At 43.0% G+C, this 23,334-nt stretch overlaps 1 protein-coding gene and 3 non-coding genes across 5 annotated transcripts in view; 3 read left to right on the top strand and 1 right to left on the bottom strand.

Moving 5' to 3' along the window:
* The window catches only part of LOC133442065 (zinc finger protein OZF-like), a 30,428-nt gene extending 15,490 nt beyond the window's left edge, over nt 1–14,938 (top strand). Inside the window, exons 2-3 of one of the 2 annotated variants that reach the window (XR_009782510.1) lie at nt 12,778–14,500; nt 14,562–14,629. Coding sequence is in view for 1 of the 2 variants with exons in the window: in XM_061719973.1 (XP_061575957.1) it covers nt 12,778–13,986 (1,209 nt within the window). In the remaining variant the exon portion in view is untranslated. Of the gene's footprint in view, nt 1–12,777 lie in introns of both variants that reach the window. The other variant, XM_061719973.1, reaches the window with a different exon arrangement.
* A 2,710-nt stretch (nt 14,939–17,648) lies between these two features.
* trnat-cgu (transfer RNA threonine (anticodon CGU)) lies at nt 17,649–17,721 on the bottom strand. The gene has a single exon. It is a non-coding gene; the product is annotated as a tRNA-Thr (tRNA).
* A 1,532-nt stretch (nt 17,722–19,253) lies between these two features.
* trnal-uaa (transfer RNA leucine (anticodon UAA)) lies at nt 19,254–19,368 on the top strand. Its single transcript has 2 exons — nt 19,254–19,291; nt 19,323–19,368. It is a non-coding gene; the product is annotated as a tRNA-Leu (tRNA).
* A 252-nt stretch (nt 19,369–19,620) lies between these two features.
* trnat-agu (transfer RNA threonine (anticodon AGU)) lies at nt 19,621–19,694 on the top strand. Its single transcript has one exon. It is a non-coding gene; the product is annotated as a tRNA-Thr (tRNA).
* The last annotated feature ends 3,640 nt before the right edge of the window (nt 19,695–23,334 follow it).

The following is a 23,334-nucleotide window of genomic DNA, read 5'->3' as shown; positions in this document are numbered from 1 at the left end:
AAAATGCTGCATGCATCCATTTTCTTGACAACATCTGGAGTACTTGTAAGATTGCGTCTGACTGACTCATAATGCTGGCACACTTTGTCATGTTTAGCTGTAATGTCTCTTTGGATTTCCTCAAGATCCGATGGTGAGCAGAAGGTCTTTAGTTTGGCTCTTATTTCCTTAGCTGCAAGTCTCCAAGCCTCATATGCCTTGTTGAACGCCTTTTCCTTTTTCTTTTGTTCCTGGATTTGCAACTCTTGGCCTATTTCTTCAGGAGCGGCTAACATTTTTAATAATTTTGACCAACTGTTTATAGCAAAGCAGCTTTGAAGGGTTTGTCTGAACTTAATTTGATAGGTAGTGGTTTTAAACTATTTTTAAATGCTTTAAACCACAGCTCTGATCAGACATTTACACCTTTTAGACACATCAAAGTTAACAGTGCCACAATAGAATAAAACTTGCATGAAATTCAGTCAAAAATAATAAATAAATAAATTCCCTCTTTGAAGTACCATTGATTTCAAGATTGAAGATGATTATTATGTTAACCTTCAGTGCACCTTAATATTTTATTTTTTAAAACCAGCAATTTCTGTTTAAACAAATGCACGGAAACACCACACCTTCAGAGCATTTATAAAAGGTAATGTCATATAAAATCTTTAACTGTCCATTGTCTCATACAATAGAGACGAGCAGATAGCATGAAATGTTCAACCTTTACTCAAACAGTTCAGTGTCTCTGTGAGTGACTTTACCCTCAGCTACAAAAAGTCCTTCACTGTAGTTGTAGCATGCTGAAGCCGCAGATGGAGGATGACACTCGATAGAAGATGGCTCCAATACAGCGTCGAGTTTCACTGTTACAGCCCTTGGCATCAATAAGACTGCGTTGAGTTCAACTGGTACAATTCTTTTATTTCTCCATCGAGTACCGTGAAACTAAAAAACAAATATAACAAATTATCAATATTTGCACATGTTAAAACACTTAAGTTTACACATTTAACACTTTAATACATTTACGTTTACATTTTCTTTAAAACCCAAACACATACCTCGCTTCGCCTACCAAGGGTGCAAACTTTCCACATCTAAACAATGACTGGCAACAGGTACCCCAACCAAACTGCACTTGAAAGAAATACAACAAAAAAAAACACTTCACATGAATCATGCTAGAAACAAACAAACCAAAACAGCATGGTAGACAAATTAAAACTTACTTGCTTCTCTGCTCCCCTTTCCTCCCTACTCAAGCTGACCTGCTCTCCAAGTGAATGTGGCCATCACAGGTGTGTGCCAATTAGCATTTATAAACTCCAGTGGTGAACCCAGGAACATGCATTATGTATACCAAACCAGCTCAGCTGGCCACTAACATTATAAGTGTAAGAGGAGATTTATTTTTGTTAAGAAGGTTATTTTGGTAATTCAGGGTTCATTATTTTATAAATATATTCTTTATATTCTGATGTAAATTAGGGACTATAATGACTCTAGTCAGTCTATTTGTAGTGATTAGTCTGTTTTAGATTGGGCGGAGTGATACGCCACAGTACGGCACTAGGTGCTGTGTTGATGTTCTAAAATCCTACACTGTTGAGGGACATTAAAGTACACTGGAACTCAGCAGAAGTTGTCCCCGTGTTTATCCTACTCACAACCCCAAAAAGGTTTAATTTAATAAGGTAAGGCTTAACTCTACACCAGCTTGACATAAGTAAAAGTTCAGAGCTCAAAACCCTGTAAGAGCCCCGTGATCGGGACCAAAACGGTACTAGTTTCTTTTGAGCGGAGTAAGATTTTGGTCCGCGGGTCGAGGTGCAGTCGGCACGCGTTGTCGGATGCGCGTTACTAGTCAACACAATAGATTAATATTAATAACTCCACGACACGTATCGTGACGTTTTTGTATCGCAAAATTTCGTGGCACGATATATTGTTACACCCCTAACATATATACGTAGACACCACATCGAGTGTTCTTGCCCGCTGTTGCGATACGTCAACGACGCCGCCATATTGGATGTGGCAAGACTGCGCCGTAAACTAATACAAGTAAATTGACTTATTTTCATAAAGCGCCTTTCTACAAAGAAATGTATGTTTTACGTCTCATTTATTCATTCACAGACGCACTAATATACTTGGGACACAGTTAGGCACCAAATATAATATATTTCATTTTCTCAATGGCAACAATAAGAACTTTATTGATTCCACATAGCAGTAATTCATGTTATATCAGACATAGAGAACAAGGTAGTGCCGAAAAACAATATATATATATATAAAATAGAAAAACATTTTCTCATCAACAAAACAAATTTAAAATTTTTCAAATAACAAAATAACATATTTGAACCATTTTTCAGAGAATAAAATAACTGAAAAATGATTCAAATATGTTATTTTGTTACTTGAAAATATGTTTCTCTTTTTTCTTATTTTTGGAAGGGGGATATGTATATGTATATATGTATATATGTATATATATATATATATATATATATATATATATATATATATATATATATGCGGTTGCAGTTAGAAAATATAGTTTTATCACATCGCGATATTATCGCAAATGCAATTAATCGTTCAGCCCTACTTTCGTCTTCAGTCAGCCGACCCTTTGCTGCTGTGCAGTCCCTTCTTATCAAGGCAGGCAGGGTGGAGAGGTTTATGGGGCCCACCTGCGCCCGATCACCTGAGTGGCTGCACCTCCACCCTGCCACAAACTGTTTTCCAAGTATATTAGTGCGTGTGTGAATGAATAAATGAGACATAAAAAGTAAATTACTTTGTAGAAAGGCGCTTTATGAAAATAAGTCCATTTACTTGTATGAGTTTACAGCGCAGTCTTGCCACATCCAATATGGCGACGTAGTTGACATACGGCTCAGCGCTTGATTGGGCGTCTACGCATAAATGTCTATGAACAAAAGGGTGTAAAAAGCGTCGTTTTGAGCACAAAAAACGCTGTAAAAAGTGGCGTTCATGAACGTGCGTAAAAAACGGCGTTTTGTACAACTGACGTGTGTAAAATACGCCGTTATTGTTCAAACTTAAGATACCTCCCCCTCTGAATTTTCCAGCCACTAAAAGTGAACTGTTAGGAGCCAATGAGAAAGGAATCAGAGCAGAACACATCAATGTCTGTGTACTTAGGTTAACGTTGCTGCAACTGAAGAGGGGCACCACGCTGACTTGAAATGTGAACAATGTAATGTTAACTGAATATTATATTGTTGTGTAAAGTTTGTGTATTGCTTTCTAGCTAAATCAAAAGCTTTTGATGACGAACAGATCTTACTTTTGTTAAAGGGGACCTATTATGGCATTTAATGTATATTTTAAACAGGCCTTGAATGTCTTAAAAACAATCAAAAGCTTGTTTATTCTATATAAATCAGAAATTCAGCCTGTGGGCCATGTATTTAGTTTTACCGCTTCTAACCTCCTTTTCTATGCTGGATTCTGAAGGGAGGGGAGGCTATTATAATGAGGCTCTGTGCTGATTGGCTGCTTGAATGACGTGTAGCAGGGGAGGAAACGAAGCCTCCAAAGGAAATAAATTCCATTGCTTTATTTTTTTTGTATTGGACTGACTGGCCGCAAGTTTAACGGTTTCAGTGTGGACAGAGAGCGTCCGATGTCACGCAGCTCGACGCGATATTCGGACGCTCTCATTCAGTTACACAGTTTAAACGGATCTTAAACCTGAATTACGGTTCTGCGTTAAATCGACGCGTACCCTACGCCGTACGCTCTGCGTTGGTGTAACGCGGAACCATAAATCAGCCTTTAGTCACCTCGTCTTCACACAGGAAGATTTGATTGAATTCTAAACAGGTACACCACAGTTATTTACTCAGATTCCTCATCATTTCATTTATTATGTTACAAGACAAATGAATCATGTTAACTGTTAAGAAATCACAACACTGAAGTTTCACAAATGGCAACGTTATTGTTAAGAAAAATAAATAACATAAGTCGCATATAAATAACATGTATGTACTATTGCTCGCTCAAGGAAGGACCGTGCGTTTTCTGAAGGTGTCGTTGAACAGCTTCAGGTGCATTGCTTGGAAGATCTGAAACCATAAACAGAAAAAAATGTATTACGGTACTAATAGAGCTCCGTAACACCGGAGCTACGCTAAATACCTAGTCCATGCAAAGATCATACTTGTAAACAAATAACAATAACATAAAAAATTAATGTCACTTACCGCTGACTCGTGTGCAGTTGCCGTAGTCCGTCCTGTTGGTACTGATCCTTTTATGAGGGTAAGTGTCGATGCAAAACCTCATTTTTACTGTCCCTCGTTGAAACAGCCACCGCTTCTGAACAATGGCGGACGCTCCGGCCGGTGGAGTTAGTTGTGGGCGTGGTTTCAGCAGCGGAGGAGACCGAGGCGTGGTTTGCATTTTAGTGTAGTGTACATTAATATGCATTGTCGCATCTAAATAAACTTTGAAACTTTACTTACGTAACGAAAATGCACAAAACGGCTCATAGACGTCACATGACACTGGAAGGATCCTCCGGGCGGGGTGAACAGACCATGCAGAATTTAGTTGCTTTCCTCCTTGTCTGAGTTGTGAGTTGGGAGACCACTTTATATATGTTAAAGCAAGAAAAAACTTGTTTTTCATAATAGGTCCCCTTTAAATTGTGGTCCAGTATTGGGACACCTGGTTAGTTGAGGGAGAGATACGGCGGTACAGAACTCTGCTCTGTCAGTTCAGTAACCTGGTGGTGACTGTGAGGGAAACTTATCACACCTGGCAACCAGGTATCTGTGTGTCCAAGCTTCACTTATCACACCTGGCAACCAGGTATCTGTGTGTCCAAGCGTCATCCACATCGTCAGAGCGTAGGGTTTCTATGTAGGTAAGGTCTGTCTAGGTAATGTGTTATGACATTTTTTACTCTTTACAATTAATTTCATAAAATTAGTATTAAAAAAAGTATAGTTCAATAACCGGTCTCAAAGTGAAAGTATCAGTACCAGTACTGATATTTTTTTTAAAGGTACCAGCCCTACATATGACCTGTACACGGTTAGTTGGTGAACTAACCAGAGAGGATTTTAACAGGTATCAGACACCGAGGTGTCAGAGGGCGGGACTGCATGTCAGTATGTAGCTCTGGAAGATCTGGCCTACCAACATGAAAAGAAGAGAAAAAGAGGGCGCAGACAAGCACAAAAAATACAAGAACAATGCTGCACAATGATTCCAGTGAGATACTTCAAATTAATAACTAGATTAAGCTGAAGAGTTTATAAACGTTTATGGTTACTTCGGTTTTCTTTTTTTTTTTTTTTTGTGGAAATTCTGGTTATCAAGAACCGTGAGACATCCAGGTTAAGCAAAACACATTTATTTCTAACGCATGCAAAAGGAAAGGGTCACAGAGTGTACGGAGAATAAAGGGAGGCTCTTTGTGCATCTATGTTATGTTATATATCAGATACAGGTGATGGTATTCCTGCTGGGCATTGCTGCCTGACGCACCTCCTCCAGTGCCTTTGAACAGGTGTACTGTGTCCCCTCACTGAACACCTCTGTGAGCCTAAACGGGTCATCAGCTGGGGATCACCATTCATTAACGTTTCGCTCCTTTAGCCCCAGTATTTCTCATGGTGGCGGAGCGATGGCAGGGATCTCTCCCTGCCACCCCCTGCTGATGCCCTAGGTGTTAATCCCCCAGCTCTTCTGCTTCCTCCTTAGCCACAGCCAGAAGCTGCCTTTCTCCGCCTCCTCAGCCAGCTCTTTCATGGCTTTCCGATGCCCCGCTCCTGTGCATCCCATGTCACGGAGTAGGCGGGCCGTTGAGGAACCCACGAAGCCCCTACACCCCACTTCCACAGGGCAGATGGCCGCTTTCCAGCCAGCCTCCCTGCACTCTGCCGCTAGGTCATGAGTACTTGGCTTGCTTCCGCTCGTACGCAGCCTCCAAACCTCCCTCCCATCGGACGGTGAGTTCCACCAGAAGGACTGTCTTGCAAGCCTCTGACCACAGGACTAGGTCTGGCCGCAGCAATGTTTCCACAATCTCCCTGGGGAACTGGAGTTGCTTCCCCAGGTCGACCCTCATGGACCACTCTTTTCCCGGTGCGAGGAGTGTTGCTGTAACTCGCTGGTGGGACGGTTTGACACCCACTCCACCCCTTGCAAACTGGATAGGATGTCTGCCTGGAGTGGAAGGTCTGCTGTTTGCTTCCTTTCTGCATGTCTCTGAAACCTCCGCCAGTTTTTTCAGGACTTGGTCATGTCGCCATCTGTAGCGGCCTTGGGACAGCGCTGTCCTGCAGCCTGACAGGATGTGCTGGAGATTAGCCTTGATGGTGTTGCAGAGTGGACAGGTCTCTTCGGCACCAAACCATCTGGTGGAGGTTTCGGACAGGACCAACCAACTCGCGGTGCTTTAGCCTGCCGATTGCCATGTCGACCACTTCTTGGGCTTTCCACTTTCTCCCTGTTCTTATCTGGGTGCCTGCTGCTCTCACCATCTGGTCGGTGGATTCCCTCAGCTCCAGCACCAGCCGCGCTTTCTCCTGCTTGTAACCTGCGCTGATGGATCGCAGTGGTAGTTGTAGCGTGTTCCTACCAAAGATGCCTACGTCTGACGGGCATTTTGGTAGTCCCAGCCATTTCCTGATGAACGAGTTTGCCAGCCCGCCCATCTTGCTTACCACTGAGGAGGGGATTTCGCTCATCTTCAGTGGCCACATGACCCGTTGGTACAGTATGAACTGGTAGCACCATACTTTGTACTTCCCGGGAAGTTGGCTTTGATCCTGGCCAGGCCATCTGCGAGCTGCTTCCTCACCGTCTCCCCCATCTGCCTGTCAGAGAGCTCTGCTGTGTAGGTACGCCCCAGGCTACGAACAGGTTGGTCTGCAAGCAATGGGACGTTCTCACCACCTGCGACAAAGATGGTGCTGTCACTTCTGACTCCTTTCCTGATAGACAGACTGCGTGATTTTTGGGGGTTTGATCTTCATCCTCGCCCAGCCCACAAGCTCGTCTATATAGAGTTAGATTACACATGTCTGTCTGAGACAGAATGTCTTTCGGGTGTCACGTAACCCTGCATTTTATCACTATCTTTTTTTTCAGATTATGAACATCCTATGCCTCAGCAGGAGGCAGGGCCAGACTATACCCAGTAAATCTACCAAATAAGTTTCTCTTCTGTGCTCACAGAACAGGTGCTTCTGTCCTGTATGATCAACATGACAAATCTGAAGTGGTTACATAGGTGTCATTGGTAAATTTCCATCATACTTTACAGATAATAATGGGCACATTAATCCTCAATAAGGCATTAGACATTCATTTCACTATTCAAGGGCCACCTACTACTATTAATGTACCAAGTTAAAAAAAAAGCCATTACCATTTATAATTCTTCTTAAATTGGTAAATATCCCACTTTTAATGCTGGAATCTATGTTGTCACCTGTCCTTTTTACACTGAACTAACACAGGGTGGTGGGTCGGGGGAGGGATTCATTAATGACAAGACAGTGATGTCTGCAAGGTTCTCATCCACAAAGTCATAAATCAGCATATTGCAGAGCTGTCAACTGCAACTGCCTACTAAAATGACAGACCTTTGTATAACACGGGTCACAACTTAAACACATGAAGAAGTTATTTGTGTTCAACAAACACAACAGCAGGAGTGGCAAAGGAGCCTGCTGGTTATATTTGTGCAACATGATTTGTGGCAAAGTGGCTATGTAAATCCCTTTATTCAGCATTGATCTGTCACCTGCTCCATCTCCTGCATCAGTCCACTCTTCTGATGGTGGTGAAGCCAGCAAGACCAACCAAACAGACAGTGGGCTGTCACGTTAGGTAGGACCCCTCGATAATTCCTCCCGAGTCCTTTTCCCTCCCCATAACTCCTCCTCAGGGAGCAGGGAGGAAATAACACGCCTTGCATTTACATTGCCCAATGCCTGTTAACCCTTTAATTCTTTTTGCCTGTTAAACAGGAAGAGTTTCTCTTGCATATCTTGCATTTAGTGTGTCCCAGTGTTCTGTTTTGATCCATTAAATCATTTGGAAAAATCACATAATAATCCAGTAAAATTGCGCACACGGAAATCTTCATAATTGACATGGCGGGTTATTTATCAATCCGGTACGTGTTCACAGCACGTCCTACGTTGACATAAGTTGACACATACAGTACATCATCACGTTGTGAGCGTGTCATTAGGTTGTATTTTTTTTAACGCCACTTCCCGCGAAAAAGGGAGGTGACGTCATTCATGGGATTTCTGTATTTAGAAAAAAAATTAAAAAACGATTTACATTTTTTTGGTAGTTATTTGCACTTTTTGGCAATTTATTTAGTTAGTATGGACTTGTAACATACAGATTATTAAAGATTGGCTTATATGGGTTGTTTTGATGTATAGGAAATAAAAGTACTCAATAAAATGGCAGTATCCTATGCAAACATGTAAAAATATGCGTAGATGGACTTGTTCCATGGTAGGTCAAAAAGGGTTAAACAAACATTAATCATCCAGTGATAATAATGGGGTCGTATCTAAAAACGCTGACCGTAGGGTTTTTTGTTTTTTTTTGTCCTTCCCTTGCCCTGTTGGTGGAATCTTGAAATTCCAAAGTTTTTGGCAAACTTCACCCCAAAAGGTTCCTCATGACTTCCTTCAGTGGTTTTTTTTTAAGTTTGGCAGTGACGGTCAAAAGTTTGAAGAAATAGTTCTAGACCAGGGGTCGGCAACCCAAAATGTTGAAAGAGCCATATTGGACCAAAAACAAATATGTCTGGAGATGCAAGAAATTAAAAGTCTTGTATAAGCCTTATGAAGACGACACATGCAGTATGTATCTTCTATATTAGTTATATTATTAACATTCAGGCAATGAATGCAAATGATTCGCTCCAAGAAATGTTGAATCCTCGTTTTTCTGTTATTTTTTCTCTTTTTCCCTTTGGAAACAATCCCTTTGGCCGGTTTGTTTCCAACAGCCACCTGCCTGGCCCCACACTGCTGGTAGAAACGCACAATATAAATGACATAATGCTCAACTAACATGACTAAGCATAAATTACATAGAAACACCAGCAAAAATATTTTAAAAAATGAAATAAAAAAGGATTTAATTAAGTAAGTAGTTAAGTAATTAAACCCTCATATTGTTTAGTTTTTATATGTTTTAAGGGTTTAAAGTAATTAAATCATCATATTGTTTAGTTTTTCTAATATATTTTAAGGATTTATTTTTTTCAAATGTTAAATTTTTTTTATTGTACCGTATTTTCGCGACCATTCGGCGCACCGTGTGGAAAGGCGCACCCTCATTTTTGTGTGTCATTTTTAGATTTAAAACATACATATGGCGCACCGACCCAAAAGGCGCAGTCTACAGAGCAGAGCTGCACACACGCGTGCCGCAAAACACGCCAGCCGGAAAAAACACACACACCCGCTGCAGAACGCACACACATGCAGAACGCACACACAAGCACACAAGCGCTTATTTAAAAAATAGAGCGGGAGCAAAACCTCTGTTTCTGCATTAAAGAGCTCCGCTAATTCAGCTGCGCCAGTCCGAATTTCCTCGGTGTCAGTCACTTTCTGCACAACAGTAAATAAACTTTTCATACCCCGTTGTGCGGATCCTCCACCGCGCAGAGCCCGTCTCTCCCCAGCGGGGTGGAGCAGCGCGCGTCACAGCGGCTTTAACCGGGAATGTGACCTGTTCGGACCGGCTGGGACCGAAGCCACCCACCTGTATGGGAGCAGGGGCTCCCGGGGAAAGACCAGCGGCATTTCGGCCGGATCTGCCCCGGGGATGGTGCGCCCTGGCCCGGCAAACCCGCGGCGGGAGCCTGGCGGCTCCTGAGCGCATCCTCTGCATCTTGGTTAGGCTACCAGAGATCAAACCGACAGATTTGCCTGAAAATCTCGCAGGGTGAAGTTGTTCCGACCTGGGACAGACCCCTGAATAAATAAAGGTAAGAAAATAAACGTTTCATACCCCGTTGTGCTGCGTTGTGCTGCGGATCCCGACCGCGGCGGTCCCGGGTCCCGCGTCCCGGGTCCCGCGTCCCGGGTCCCGCGTCCCGCGTCGGTCCCGGGTCCGCTCCCCGTCTGCTCCCCCGCGCTGGACCCGCTCACACACGCGCTGTCGGGGAGCCGGTACCGGGGTTTGTATCCGACAGGAGCTCCAGTCCGAATTTCCAGACCTGTCTCAGCCACCTGATCATCATCATCCCTTCATCCAGCCCCCCCTTTCCATTCGTCCTTATAATGACTCCGGCTGGAAACGTCTTATGCAAAGTTTTTCTTTTAAAAATCACCATAGGTTTCTGTCCATCAGCTGCGCCAGTCAAGCGCTACATAAATGAGAATCTGTGTGTGTCGCCGCGACTACACACCCGCGCATGTCGGGGTCCGGTACCGGGTTTGTAACCGACAGATTTGGCTGCAAATTTCGGAGGGTGAAGCTGATCAGACCTGAGACAGACCCCAGAAATCTCTGCTCGCAAAGCGGCCGGGAACCAGGTCGATTGGACCGCTTGGGGAACCAGAAAGTCGGGTTGCAGCAGCGCCCATCACCGCGCTGCTCCAGCCGCTGCTTTAACCGGGGAAAGTCACCGGTTCGGACATGCAAAACACACGCGCGCTGCAGAACAAGTGTGCTTATTTAAATAGAGCGGGAGCAAAACTTAGTTTGATTGTATTTTATTTCACTTTACACATCAAGCAAATCCTTAAAAGTTTTCATCTTCTGTTTCGCATTAAACAGCTCAGTGGATGGTCTCATTCAGCTTCACCCGCCCCCTTCTCCCTTTACCGTTCTCATGGCCGGCCTTACATTACCGTAATTCAGGTAATAGACACGGCGCACCGTTTCTTAAGGCGCCCGGCACATTTAAAAAAAAAAAATAAAAAAAAAGTTGCGCCTTATGGTCGCGAAAATACGGTAGTTTTCAATTTGTTAATACGTGTATTATTCAAGTTTATCCACTTTTCCATATTTATTCTACACATTTTTACAGCATTGGAAAATTTTAAGAATGTATGTCCTCCTACAGAAACCATATTAAAACAAAAAATATTTTTCCCTATCCATTTCCATTTTCAAACATTTTTGAAAAAGCCCCAGGGAACCACTAGGGCGGCGCTAAAGAGCCGATCCCTGATCTAGAGATCTAGAGAACAAATATTACTTTAAAAAAGAAAACAAACTGGTCAACAATAAATCTATACGAGGACAGGAAGCTGTATAACTGCACTGCAATTTCCAACTGGCCAGCAAGAATTCGCTTGGTGATTTGTATGGATGAAGAGGTCCCACACTGGCAAAAGTGGTCCTTAAGGAGAAGCAAAACGTGCTCAGTAAGGTACTTTATATTGCAGGCAACATAGAAATGTTTGCATGTAAATTATTAGATCATGATCAAATGAAAAGCACAATAGTACATAAGAATTTAAGTTGTCAAAGTCAAATTTATTTTTATAGCACACAAACAAATGGCTGAGCCGCAACCAATGTGCTTCACAGAAAGTGCTTAAAAAACGAAGACATAAAAAAAGGGACAAGAAAGGGGCTAAGAGACAAAATCTGAATAAGACGATATAAAAAGACACTAATTAAAAGCAAGGGAAAAAAGGTGGGTCTTTAACTGAGATTTAAAAATATGCAAAGACTGGGCCGCCCGGATGTGTAGGGGGAGGGAGTTCCAGAGTCTGGGGGCTGCGACAGCGAAGGCTCTGTCCCCCCTGGATTTAAGCCTGTTCCTGGGCACTTCCAACAACAGTTGGTCAGCTGACCGGAATGCTCTAGATGGGATGTGGTGGTGGAGAATCTCAGACAGGTATGTGGGGGCCAGGCCGTGGAGGGATTTGTAAGCGGTCAGGAGAAGTTTGAAATTAATACGGTAGCGGATGGGGAGCCAGTGGAGTGATGCAAGGACCAGGGTGATGTGATCTCGCTTCTTTGTGCAAGTAAGGAGTCGAGCGGCTATTGTGTATGTTTCCCTTCAGAGCCACCCAAACACATGCTGCTCCTTGATAAAATGAGGACTTAAGAAGAGCAGAGGAGTTTGTGCTGCTCATGCAAAAGCTTTACACCTTTACACTGGCAGTCTCCAGTGACAAAAGTGCGACCTATGGTGAGATTTTACCCATCCTGAAAAAGCTACAGCAACACTACACCGTGCAGGAAGAAAGCTCTGCCTTGATTGTATTTGTCACTGGCTCACTGGCTTTATTTTTGACTGCTCAGTTCATATATCTTTCAAAAAGGACAATTTTATTTTATTTATTATTATGTATTATTTATTTATTTTTTCTTTTAGAAACATGTTGGAATTGTGGAATTGCCAGAGAATGATGCATGTTGTATTTGTTAATTTCTACAGGAGAATATTTATTTATTAATATTTACATTTTATATTGGTGATGCTAATCAACCTTTTGTTGTTTCTTTTTTCCCAAATGAGAATTGATAAGGGAATCGATAAAAACCGAATCGTTAAGCAGAATGAAAAATGGTTGGAAGATCTTATCAATACTCATCCCTATTAATTAAATATTTTGATGGTTTTCGTGTTAGTAGCTTTAACCATTTACACTTTTGATTTGACGTATGTCAAATCAAGATGTTTCTGGCTGTCAATGACAGCTCTTTAGACAGACAGCACTTTATAGAAACTGAAAAGCTTTTGAGAGTCAGCCAACAAGATGATTTAATTCTTCTTCTCTGTCCTTACAGAAACATAAAGGCAAAGAGAGACACACAAGTTATCGCTGTGATCACTGCAAGAAAGTCCTCACCACTTCATCAGGTCTGAGAAAACATAAGATGATTCACACTGGAGATAAACCATTCACTTGTGATCAGTGTGGAGCAGCTTTTACCACTAAAAGTTATCTAAAGATTCACCAACGTATTCACACTGGAGATAAACCGTTCACTTGTGATCAGTGTGGAGCAGCTTTTATCACTAAAAGTTATCTAAAGATTCACCAACGTATTCACACTGGAGATAAGCCGTTCAGATGTGATCAGTGTGGAGCAGCTTATACCACATCAAGTGGTCTAAGGACTCACCAACGTATTCACACTGGAGATAAACCGTTTACTTGTGATCAGTGTGGAGCAGCTTTTTTCAGAATAGATAGTCTAAGCACTCACCAACGTATTCACACTGGCGATAAACCGTTCAGATGTGATCAGTGTGGAGCAGCTTTTATCACATCAAGTCACCTAAAGAGACATCAACGTGTTCACACTGGAGATAAACCGTTCACATGTGATCAGTGTGGTGCAACTTTTACCCAACAAGGTAGTCTAATGACTCACCAACGTATTCACACTGGAGATAAACCATTCACTTGTGATCAGTGTGGAGCAGCTTTTACTGTGTCAGGTAATCTAAGGACTCACCAACGTATTCACACTGGAGATAAACCGTTCAGATGTGATCAGTGTGGAGCAGCTTTTACCACATCAGGTGGTCTAAAGATTCACCAACGTATTCACACTGGAGATAAACCGTTCAGATGTGATCAGTGTGGAGCAGCTTTTACTGAGTCAGGAAAGCTAATGATTCACCATCGTATTCACACTGGAGATAAACCGTTCAGATGTGATCAGTGTGGAGCAGCTTTTACCACATCAAGTTGTCTAAAGATTCACCAACGTATTCACACTGGAGATAAACCGTTCAGATGTGATCAGTGTGGAGCAGCTTTTACCACATCAAGTAATCTAATGACTCACCAACGTATTCACACTGGAGATAAACCGTTCAGATGTGATCAGTGTGGAGCAGCTTTTACCCAACTAGGTAATCTAATGACTCACCAACGTATTCACACTGGAGATAAACCGTTCAGATGTGATCAGTGTGAGGCAGCTTTTACCACATCACGTCAGCTAAAGAGACACCAACGTACTCACACGAGTGATAAACTCTAAAGATGTCATCAGTATGAAGTGTGGAATTGCAAAAAAACACCTCAGCACAGCAAAAAAAGCAAAATAATCAGACAACATCATACTGAAACTTGAAAGACTAACATATGATGCCCCCTGGACACCTCCTGGGAAGGTGTTCCTGGCATGTCCCACCAGGAGAAGATCCAGGAAACACCAGAGGGAATGTCTTTTGGCTGACCTGGGAACGTCTCTGGATCCCTCCAGAAGAGCTGGAGGAAATGTGTGGGGTGAGGGAAGTCTGGACATCTCTGCTCAGACTGCTGCCCCCACTAACCAGTCCCACATCAAGTGGATGAAGATGGATGGATGGACAAAATCCATATATCTGTAAAAAGCACAACTTTATTGTTACACCATACTGAGCTACAGAATGGAATCTAACTATAGCATTAACTATTCCACAAATACTGCATTAGCGCATCTCTAACATCTCTGCCTTCCTCCTCTCCACCCCGAGCCACTGCCACCACTGGCTGAAGTGTTGCTGCTGCAGGTACATCCTATGATGTTTCCATGTCTTTCCATGACTTTCACACGGATTATGCAGTGGACAGGAAGTCATCACCATTCATTTCACCAGTCGGACATCACAGAAGGCAACCTGCTGAATTCATCTTCCACAACCAATCGTGCTCCGTTGACTTTGTGCTTAAACGCAGACTGTTCTGCTGTCAGTCGTCCAGTGTCATGGAATGGTTTCAAGAGCCAGTCCTGCAAAGGATAAGTAGAGTCTCCAAGAATTAAATACCCAGCAGTCACTGTATATTCCTGATGTGAGCTAGGAAGATGTTCCTCCGACTGGCTAATCCTGTGTATGTATTATATATGTAATCAACCATTTGTCCTTGAGGGCTGAACTTTCAGGATCGATTCCTTGAATGCTTTGCTAAATTTGCCCCTTTTTAACATTTCTTGATATTTTGATGTTAAATCCACTGTTTTTGGCAATTTCTTTAAATTTAATAAATTTCAGTACCCTTTTACCTGAAGTCTTTATTAACACCAAGCTTGGCACAATTAATTTTTTGAATTGTACTTGTCAAGCCTAACAGGTTTGAGGACGATTTGTCAAAAAACTTAATCGTACAGGAATATATCATGTTTCATATGATATTTACCAAAAAGATCATAACAGTGTTAACATATGGATATTTAGTCAAATCCATGAATAGCAAAAAAAAAACCTCAGATGTTCAAAAAGTGATTTGAACTTTGAAAAGTTGCGGTTCTTCACGCACACATCAAGGCTGGCGTACACACATTTCTGAGGTTTTGTCCGTTGGCGACACTCACTGGTGATGCAGTGAAGTCCAGAATATGAGGAAACATGACGTCAACAATAAGTTCAATACCACAAGTGAAGGACATGACAGTCCCCACATCACCAGTGTTGTGCTACGTCCAGTGATCATGTGAACTCTGAACTTATAAATGTTTGTGAACATTTTGTGAATGTGTATTTCAACTTTAAAAGTCGGTTCAACCCCGACCAGCCTCCTAAAATGGCCGCCTTGTCCAGAACTACAAGACCAGCATGCTTTGGGGGTGGTGCCTAAAAGCGGCGCACATCCAATCACAAGTGAGGTGCTGGTGACGTCATCGCAGACCGCGACCCGCAGTCGACAAAGCCCGCAGCTGCCCGACCCGGATCCCGAGGAGGCGTGAGCTCATGAGCCCTGGTGATCAGTAAAACTTAGAGCGGTTCAGAACTGAGATTACTGCATACATCATCATCATTGTGTTCGTTATGTTGTAGTCGCCATTTTCTGCCAGTCATTCACGTTTGAAACGCCCGCGTTTGCCATCCGGTCTAGTTGCACGTGGCGAGGACGCGTCCATCTTTAAAATACCAGAGTCCCGCCATCTTTAAACACTGCAGCCACGTTGTTTGAACCTGTTTTGTTGGATCGTGTTTATTATTGTTTGAGTCCATGCATTTAACTTTCATTTCATTTTTATTGTTGTTGTTTTTCTTGTTAGTTAATGGTTTTTGTTTATCATAGTGTGCCATCAGGATTTATTTTGGGTATTTATTTACATCTGCTTTGGTACCCGTATGTAAATAAATTCTGATTGATTTTTAATGAGGAGTTGTTTGTGTTTTATAAAATTTCTGTCACATTGACTGTTTGACAGAGACAGTACCAAACTCTTTAAGAGCCTTCAACATTATTCACCAGGAATAATAGAACCTTCTGGTTATTCTGGTGGAATAATCCCTAATTTATGAGACTGATTTCTGCTGTTAAAAGTTATAATTTTCCTGGTTGAGGCCCAGGTGGTGCCCCTACGAGGATTATTATCATTTTAATAATTCAATTTGATAAATAGTCGACTTTATTAATTATTAATAATTGTTGAAGGGGGGCACGGTGGCGCAGCTGGTAGTGCAGCGGTCTCACAGCAAGAAGGTCCTGGGTTCGATTCCCGCCGGGGGACGCTGTGGGTGCTGAAGTGCGTGTTAGTTCCCCCATGACTTCAGCGCCCACACCATGGGTGGGGTTGGCGAAAGGATCTTTCTGTGTGGAGTTTGCATGTTCTCCCTGTGTTCCCCTGGGTAGCTAGTGTGAGCTACCCTCACAAAAACATGCACACAGTCCTGGGCTATACATGCCCCCTCTGGCCAACCGGGGCGCCAGATGGGGTGGGGAGGATCCGGCCAGAATAACGTGATCCTTCCACGCGCTACGTCCGGCCGGAGAAACCCCACCCTGTCTGGTGAAAAGATGCAGCCTGCTCACTCCTCAGGTTAAGGAGGAGACCTGAGCTCAGTGCAGGGCCCTCCCGGGGTTGGTAGAGGATGGCAATGCACAGGACTGTCAGTAGGTAGGAGCACGGGGTGGTAAAAATGGGGAAAAAAACCGGGATAAAAATATTTAAAATTTTTCTTGACATTTCGACTTTTTTCTCGAAGTGCATAATGAAAAAATACGGATACATGAGTTATTAACGCATCATTTTTTTCAAATGTCACCAAAGGGGCGACGTTACTGCACGTTACTTAGTTTGAACTCTCATAACTCATAGAGTCTCAGAGAATCAATCACCGTGCAATATGCTGTAACAACACACCTCCCAATAATCTAATCATATCTACCTCATTCTGCTGCCTCTCACTTTTTAAAAATTGTATATATGTTATTAAGAGCTGTCATTACCATGTCGACCTCAGTACTGCTGCACCTTTCTCTTTTTTAATATATATTATTTTATATTGTATAAATTATAAATTGCCATTATATATAAATTATATTATATTGTATATATGTTAATAATAATAAGCACAGTGATAAAAGTAACTGTTTCATCAACAGAACTGTCCAGACCTTTATGACAAGCTAATGATGACTAGTAATTAGAATCAGGTGTGAAGAAGCAGGGAAACATCTAAGTGCGAGCTGAGAATCAATGTGATAGAAAAGTAGCATGCTGAAAATACAATGACCATTTGAACGTTTTCTACACTAATGACCCCTCAGTAAATATATATATTTTGTTTTGGTTTTAACAGTTCTTATGCTGATTAAACTTAAACAAGAGTTTAAAAAGAAGTCTTTAATTCGGTATCTGTGCAGCAGTAAGGATGGCAGATAATCAAGACAGTTTCAGAGGAGAAGGTGAAGACTTGACCCAAAGTTTAAAGGCTCTGCTGGGAGTTGAACCCAGGATCTCCTGTTTACGAGACAGGCGCTTTGACCACTAAGCCACAGGGCCTTCGATTGTAGAAGAACCAGGTATGTAGAGACATATGGTGCTTTTACACTAGTACCTACTCAGCACGTTTCTACTCTCCACGTCCCCGTTTTGAGCTTTTAAACTACGGTCCGAGGCGGGTGGAGGCGTGCAGAGCAGATACTTTTTCTGTATCTATTCTGCCGAGGTTCTAAGCGTGCTGAGTCGGCCCTGGATCTGACGTCATCACACTACACGCCACCGATTGGTCGGGGGGCGGGGCCACCAAATGTAGCAACAGCGCCCTCTGCTGTTTATATTGAAACGTAAACATTTTGCTTAACATTCTGCTGTGTATTCCATGTGCAAAAAGCAACATAGGGTGCGTCTGAAATGCCATAGTAAAAAGTATATACTAAAAAGTATACTTAAATTTGGCACACTTTTGAGTAAATATCAGTAGTGTGCATTAATTTGGACGTACTATTAAGAACGCACACGGCACTTCCTGCCGTGAATCATCTTACAGGCTCCACATAGATGAGAATTAGAAAGGTGATGGCAGCTTTATTTCTATTTTCTTTCTTCAACACACATGTATTTATAATTAGTTTTACACTCTAAAAACCATAAAAATACATTATTTGTTGCACTTATGTCTTGCTGTCACCTGAATGAAATGATGTTAACAGACTTATTAAGACATGATTATTAAGACTTGACTGATTTCAGCCACAGTAAGAAGTTATTCAGTAAATGAGCTCTACAGCTCATATGTTGGACGACTACACATTCAGTCTGTCCACTGTTGTCTGTCAGACTCTGAGTTCATTAACAGCGTCTGGAGGACATTTCTGAACGTATCAGCTGTTTAAGCTCCTCCTACGTTTCCATTAGAAGCTGTTGTTCACTCGGTGAAACATCAGCCACACTCGTCCTCCATTTCTGAATCAGGACATCTGGGACCGACCTCACGGTCTGCTTAAGACAGACGTCAACGTGCACGAACCAGGATTAGTTCAACCTGGCTTCACATAGCTGCACCTCCTCATCCTGGATCGTCTTCCTGCAGCGGAATCATCCAGGATGAACTCAGGAGGAGATGCCTTTCTCACACATCCTGGACTTCTTCTTTCTACTTTCATGCAACAAACCTCCCAACTGTCCCAGAAAAACTACATCAAGATGATCAACAATGAAACTAATCCAACCGTGGAAAACATTTGAAAAAGCAGCAGAGAAAAGCAGCTGGAGATGACTTTGGAGGTCTGGAATACAATATGTGATCCTGGATCAATCTGGGAACTTTATATTGATGATGATGATGATGATGATGATGATGATGATGATGATGATGATGATGATGACCCATAAAACAAATGTATATTTGTCAATATTTCATTTTTGAGTTGTCTTAGGGGAAGAGGTTGTTACTTTAAACCAGTTTCTTCTATTTCACATCTGGATAACTCTCCGTGGGTAAAACTGGTAAAACAATGTTTAAATCATCTCTGGAAACCCTGATTGTCATGTAAAATGTCATTGATAACTTTGTGTGAGGTGTTATAGTCGTAGTCAGAATGGCCGAGTGGTTTAAGGCGCCAGACTTAAGGATAATGTACTTTCTTCATGTGTACAGAGTATTCTGGTCTCCCAAGGGAGGCGTGGGTTCAAATCCCACTTCTGACAGTTTCATGCTGCTTTGACCAACAAAGCTCTCTTTCTGTTTACCAACAACGCCACCGTCGGTTAGGGCCCAATAAATCAAAATGTGTACCCAAATCTACTCAAAGGGGATTTTACTACATCCTGACATGAGTGGAACATGGTGTACAACACTTTTTTTTATGTATTATTTATTTATTATGAACGTTAGTATGTGAGGCCCCGGTTGTTTTTAGAGAAATCCCCATGAAGACGAGGTAAGTGAGGGGTTACGGAGGCCCTGTGGCTTAGTTGGTCAAAGCACCTGTCTAGTAAACAGGAGATCCTGGGTTCAAATCCCAGCAGAGCCTCTAAACCCAACTGTCTCTGGAAGATTAGAGATGTGTCATTCATCATGTCTGTTACCAATAACCATGCCACGTTCAAAGTCTCTTAAATCACCGTACTTCACCATTCTGATGCTGGTTTGAACCACAGCAGATTCTCTTGACCATGTCTATGTGCCTAAATACATTGCGTTGCTGCCATGTGATTGGCTGGTTAATGCAAGCCATTAAATATCAAATTTTTCGCCAGGCCTGGCTTGCGTGCAAAATTTGGGGCACGTTTATGGGGCAAAAAGGCCCTCATTTTGTCGGAAGAAGGAAAACAAAAAAACAAGGAAAATTCCTACAGATACAATAGGGCCTTCGCACTGTCAGTGCTCGGGCCCTAATAAGGAGGAGGTTTTTTATATAAATGTATGTAGTTTTTTTATAATGTGTATACAGTTACTTTTTATATAAATGTATATATTTGTTTATCATGTGTGTAATGTTATTTTTGTATTAATAAATGTGGCTTGTTTCTCTTTCAACTTTGAAGCTTTGTCTCGTTCCTTGTTAAATTATACATATATAGTTTGATTATCCAATTGAAGTGATTGTTAATTATATTACTGGAACAGATAAGATCCCATTGGAAAAAAACCTCAGGGAATACCTTTAATTATAAATAAATGCCATAAATAACTGGAGTAAGTAGCCAAAACACAAAGGTTAGAAAGGCGACAAAACCAAATGACCAGAATGATTCAGTGGAAGGTGGAACTGGTTTATTTTTGGGGCTTTAAGTTTCCAGAAAGGACAGATTCTTGGGAGGTACGTCGTCTAGTTGTTCTCCAGGTCCACGTATCTGAAAGAGAAAGATATTTAATATCAACCATATTAAGGTATAAACTATATTATGGTTTTATAAAGAATTCTAGAATGCGTTTTCCTCCAACTGAGGTCCAACCTTCCTCCTCCGTTTGTTGTTGCAGTTCATGTATTCGTCCAGCAGATGGCGACATTTCCCCGAATCACCGCCTGCCACATGAAGACGCTCTGGGTTCTTTAGTTCTGCTTAGAGTCTCTGTATTTAAATTAAGTTCATGTGAGTGATAGCGTTGCTGAAGAAATGTTTTTTCTGATTTGATTATCTTCTGTCTTAAACTGAAATAAAAAGGAAGAGTTTTTTGTTGTTGATGTAATGTCACTTTCCTGCCACTTGATGTCGCTGTGACGGCTCTCCTGCAGCTGCCGGCGGAGCCCAGCGCCTGAAAGGGAGAGGAATCCACTTAATAGGTTTGAATCAAATGTAATTGTCAGAGTATTAGAGTGTTTGCGGTACTCTGCTTTACGGCTGTCGTAACGTAGCTGTTGATGTTTTACTCTAGTGGGTGTTACGGCAGTGGGAGGGGCTTTTACGTCAGTCACGTGTATGCTGTGAACATGAACCCGAGAGCTCCTAGATAAAGAAGTAACAACTTACCTGTGTGGACCTTCCGTGATTTATTACATGGTGTCAGAAGTGGCCAGTGGTTTTGCAAAGAGTGTAAACCATGGCGAAGTTTAACCCACCGGAGAGTTTCAGCTTTGATAAACCGACGGAGTGGACCGACTGGAAAAGGCGGTTCGAGAGATATCGGACGGCTACGGAGCTCAACAAGAAGTCGGGTGAAGTACAAGTGTGTTCCCTGGTGTACGCAATGGGGAGTGAAGCGGAAAATATTTTCAAGTCGTTTACTTTTACTGACCCAGGACACCAGAATAATTACAAAATAGTAATGGAGAAGTTCGACGAGTACTTTTTCCCACGGCGGAATGTAATCCATGAACGTGCTGTTTTCCACCAGCGCGTGCAGCGGCCTGGCGAGCCGGCAGAGACTTTCATTAGGGCTCTCTATGATTTATCAGAACACTGCGAGTTCGGGGAGAGTAGAGATGAAAATATTCGAGACCGAATCGTGGTGGGGATTCAAGATAAAGAGCAGTCTCGTAAGTTGCAGCTCATGGCGGATCTTACACTGGCGCAGACTATACAGTCTGTTCGCCAGTCAGAGACAGTGAACATGCAGATCAGTGCGCAGGCAGCAGAGGCCACGGCAGCCACGGCATCCGTACATGAGGTGCGGGGCGCGCGGAAGAAGAATATAAAATGGCAGCGCAACGCCAAGAGAGGGGGAAAGACGGAGCACGGGAGGAAGTGCAGCCGGTGTGGGAAAACGGAGCATAAGGATCCAGAGAGATGCCCCGCTCGCAATTCAGCTTGCAACAAATGCGGCAGGAACGGACATTGGCAGAGCCAGTGCAAAACCAAAGCGGTGAGTGAAGTAACAGAGGCAGATGAGCAGAGTGAATACTTCCTGGGATCAGTGAATGCTAACGTGAGTGATGAGTGGACAGTGCAACTTCTTCTGGGTGCAACTCCTGTTAAGTTTAAGATCGATACTGGGGCTGATGCTAGTGTATTGTGTGAAGAGACTTTCAATATGCTCATTCCAGAGAGAGAACTGAAGCAGACTAGTGTATCTTTGACCAGCCCAGGGGGTCAATTAGACTGTAAAGGACAATTTCAAGTTAACACCACATACAAGAAGAACTCATACTCATTCCCAGTGTATGTTATTAGAGGAAAGTCTGTTAACAATTTACTCAGTAGATCCACTGCAGCTGAGATGGGCCTCGAGGAGGTCCATGGTGCCTTTGGAGAGCATGGCACGCTCAAGACGGAGCCTGTGAGGATACAGCTCAAGGACAACGCCACCCCGTACGCGGTGCAGACTGCGCGCTGGGTCCCAATACCGCTGACGTCCAAGGTCAGGGAGGAGCTGCGCCGCATGGAGGAGTACGGCATCATAGAGGAGGTAACCCAGCCAACCGATTGGTGCGCCCCCATGGTGCCCGTGCTCAAAAAGAACGGAAAGGTTCGTATATGTGTGGATCTTAAGAAACTAAATGAACAGGTAAAGAGAGAGAGATTCATCTTACCTACACCAGAGGAGATTACAGCGGAGCTGTGTGGAGCAACGGTGTTCTCCAGCCTTGATGCAGCCTCGGGGTTCTTCCAGATTCCTCTGCACAGTGAGAGTAGCCTACTCACCACATTCATTACGCCATTTGGCAGGTACTGTTTCCGGCGCTTACCGTTCGGGATAACGAGCGCCCCAGAAATTTTCCAGAGGAAAATGTCGGAGACACTTCAAGGCCTACAGGGCGTCTCAGTTTACATGGATGACATTGTTGTGTATGGGAAGGACATGGAAGAGCACGACCTCCATCTCCAGAAGGTCCTGGAGAGAGTCGAGTCTGCTGGGCTCAAGCTCAATAAGGAAAAGTGTAAGCTCAGACAAGAGCAGCTCAACTTCCTGGGCCAGGTGGTCGACGCCACAGGCGTGCGGCCGGATCCAGCAAAGGTGCGAGCAATCCGGGAGCTCGCTGCACCAGAGAACGTTCACGAGCTCAAACGTATCCTGGGCATGGTGAACTATCTCGGTAAATATGTGCCGAACCTGTCCACAGTGGGCCAGCCACTGTACGAGCTGCTCCGGTCCAAGACAGCTTGGACCTGGGGTCCAGCACAACACACAGCTTTTGAGAAGCTAAAAGAGCTACTGATGACATCGCCAGTGTTAGTGTTTTATGACGTCAACGGACCCACCGCTGTCTCAGCTGATGCAAGCAGCTATGG

This window comes from Cololabis saira, chromosome 4, assembly GCF_033807715.1.
Source record: "Cololabis saira isolate AMF1-May2022 chromosome 4, fColSai1.1, whole genome shotgun sequence".
Classification (NCBI taxonomy): domain Eukaryota; kingdom Metazoa; phylum Chordata; class Actinopteri; order Beloniformes; family Belonidae; genus Cololabis; species Cololabis saira.
The sequence above is the reverse complement of the archived record's forward strand: the minus strand, read 5'-3'. Positions and strand labels throughout refer to the sequence as shown.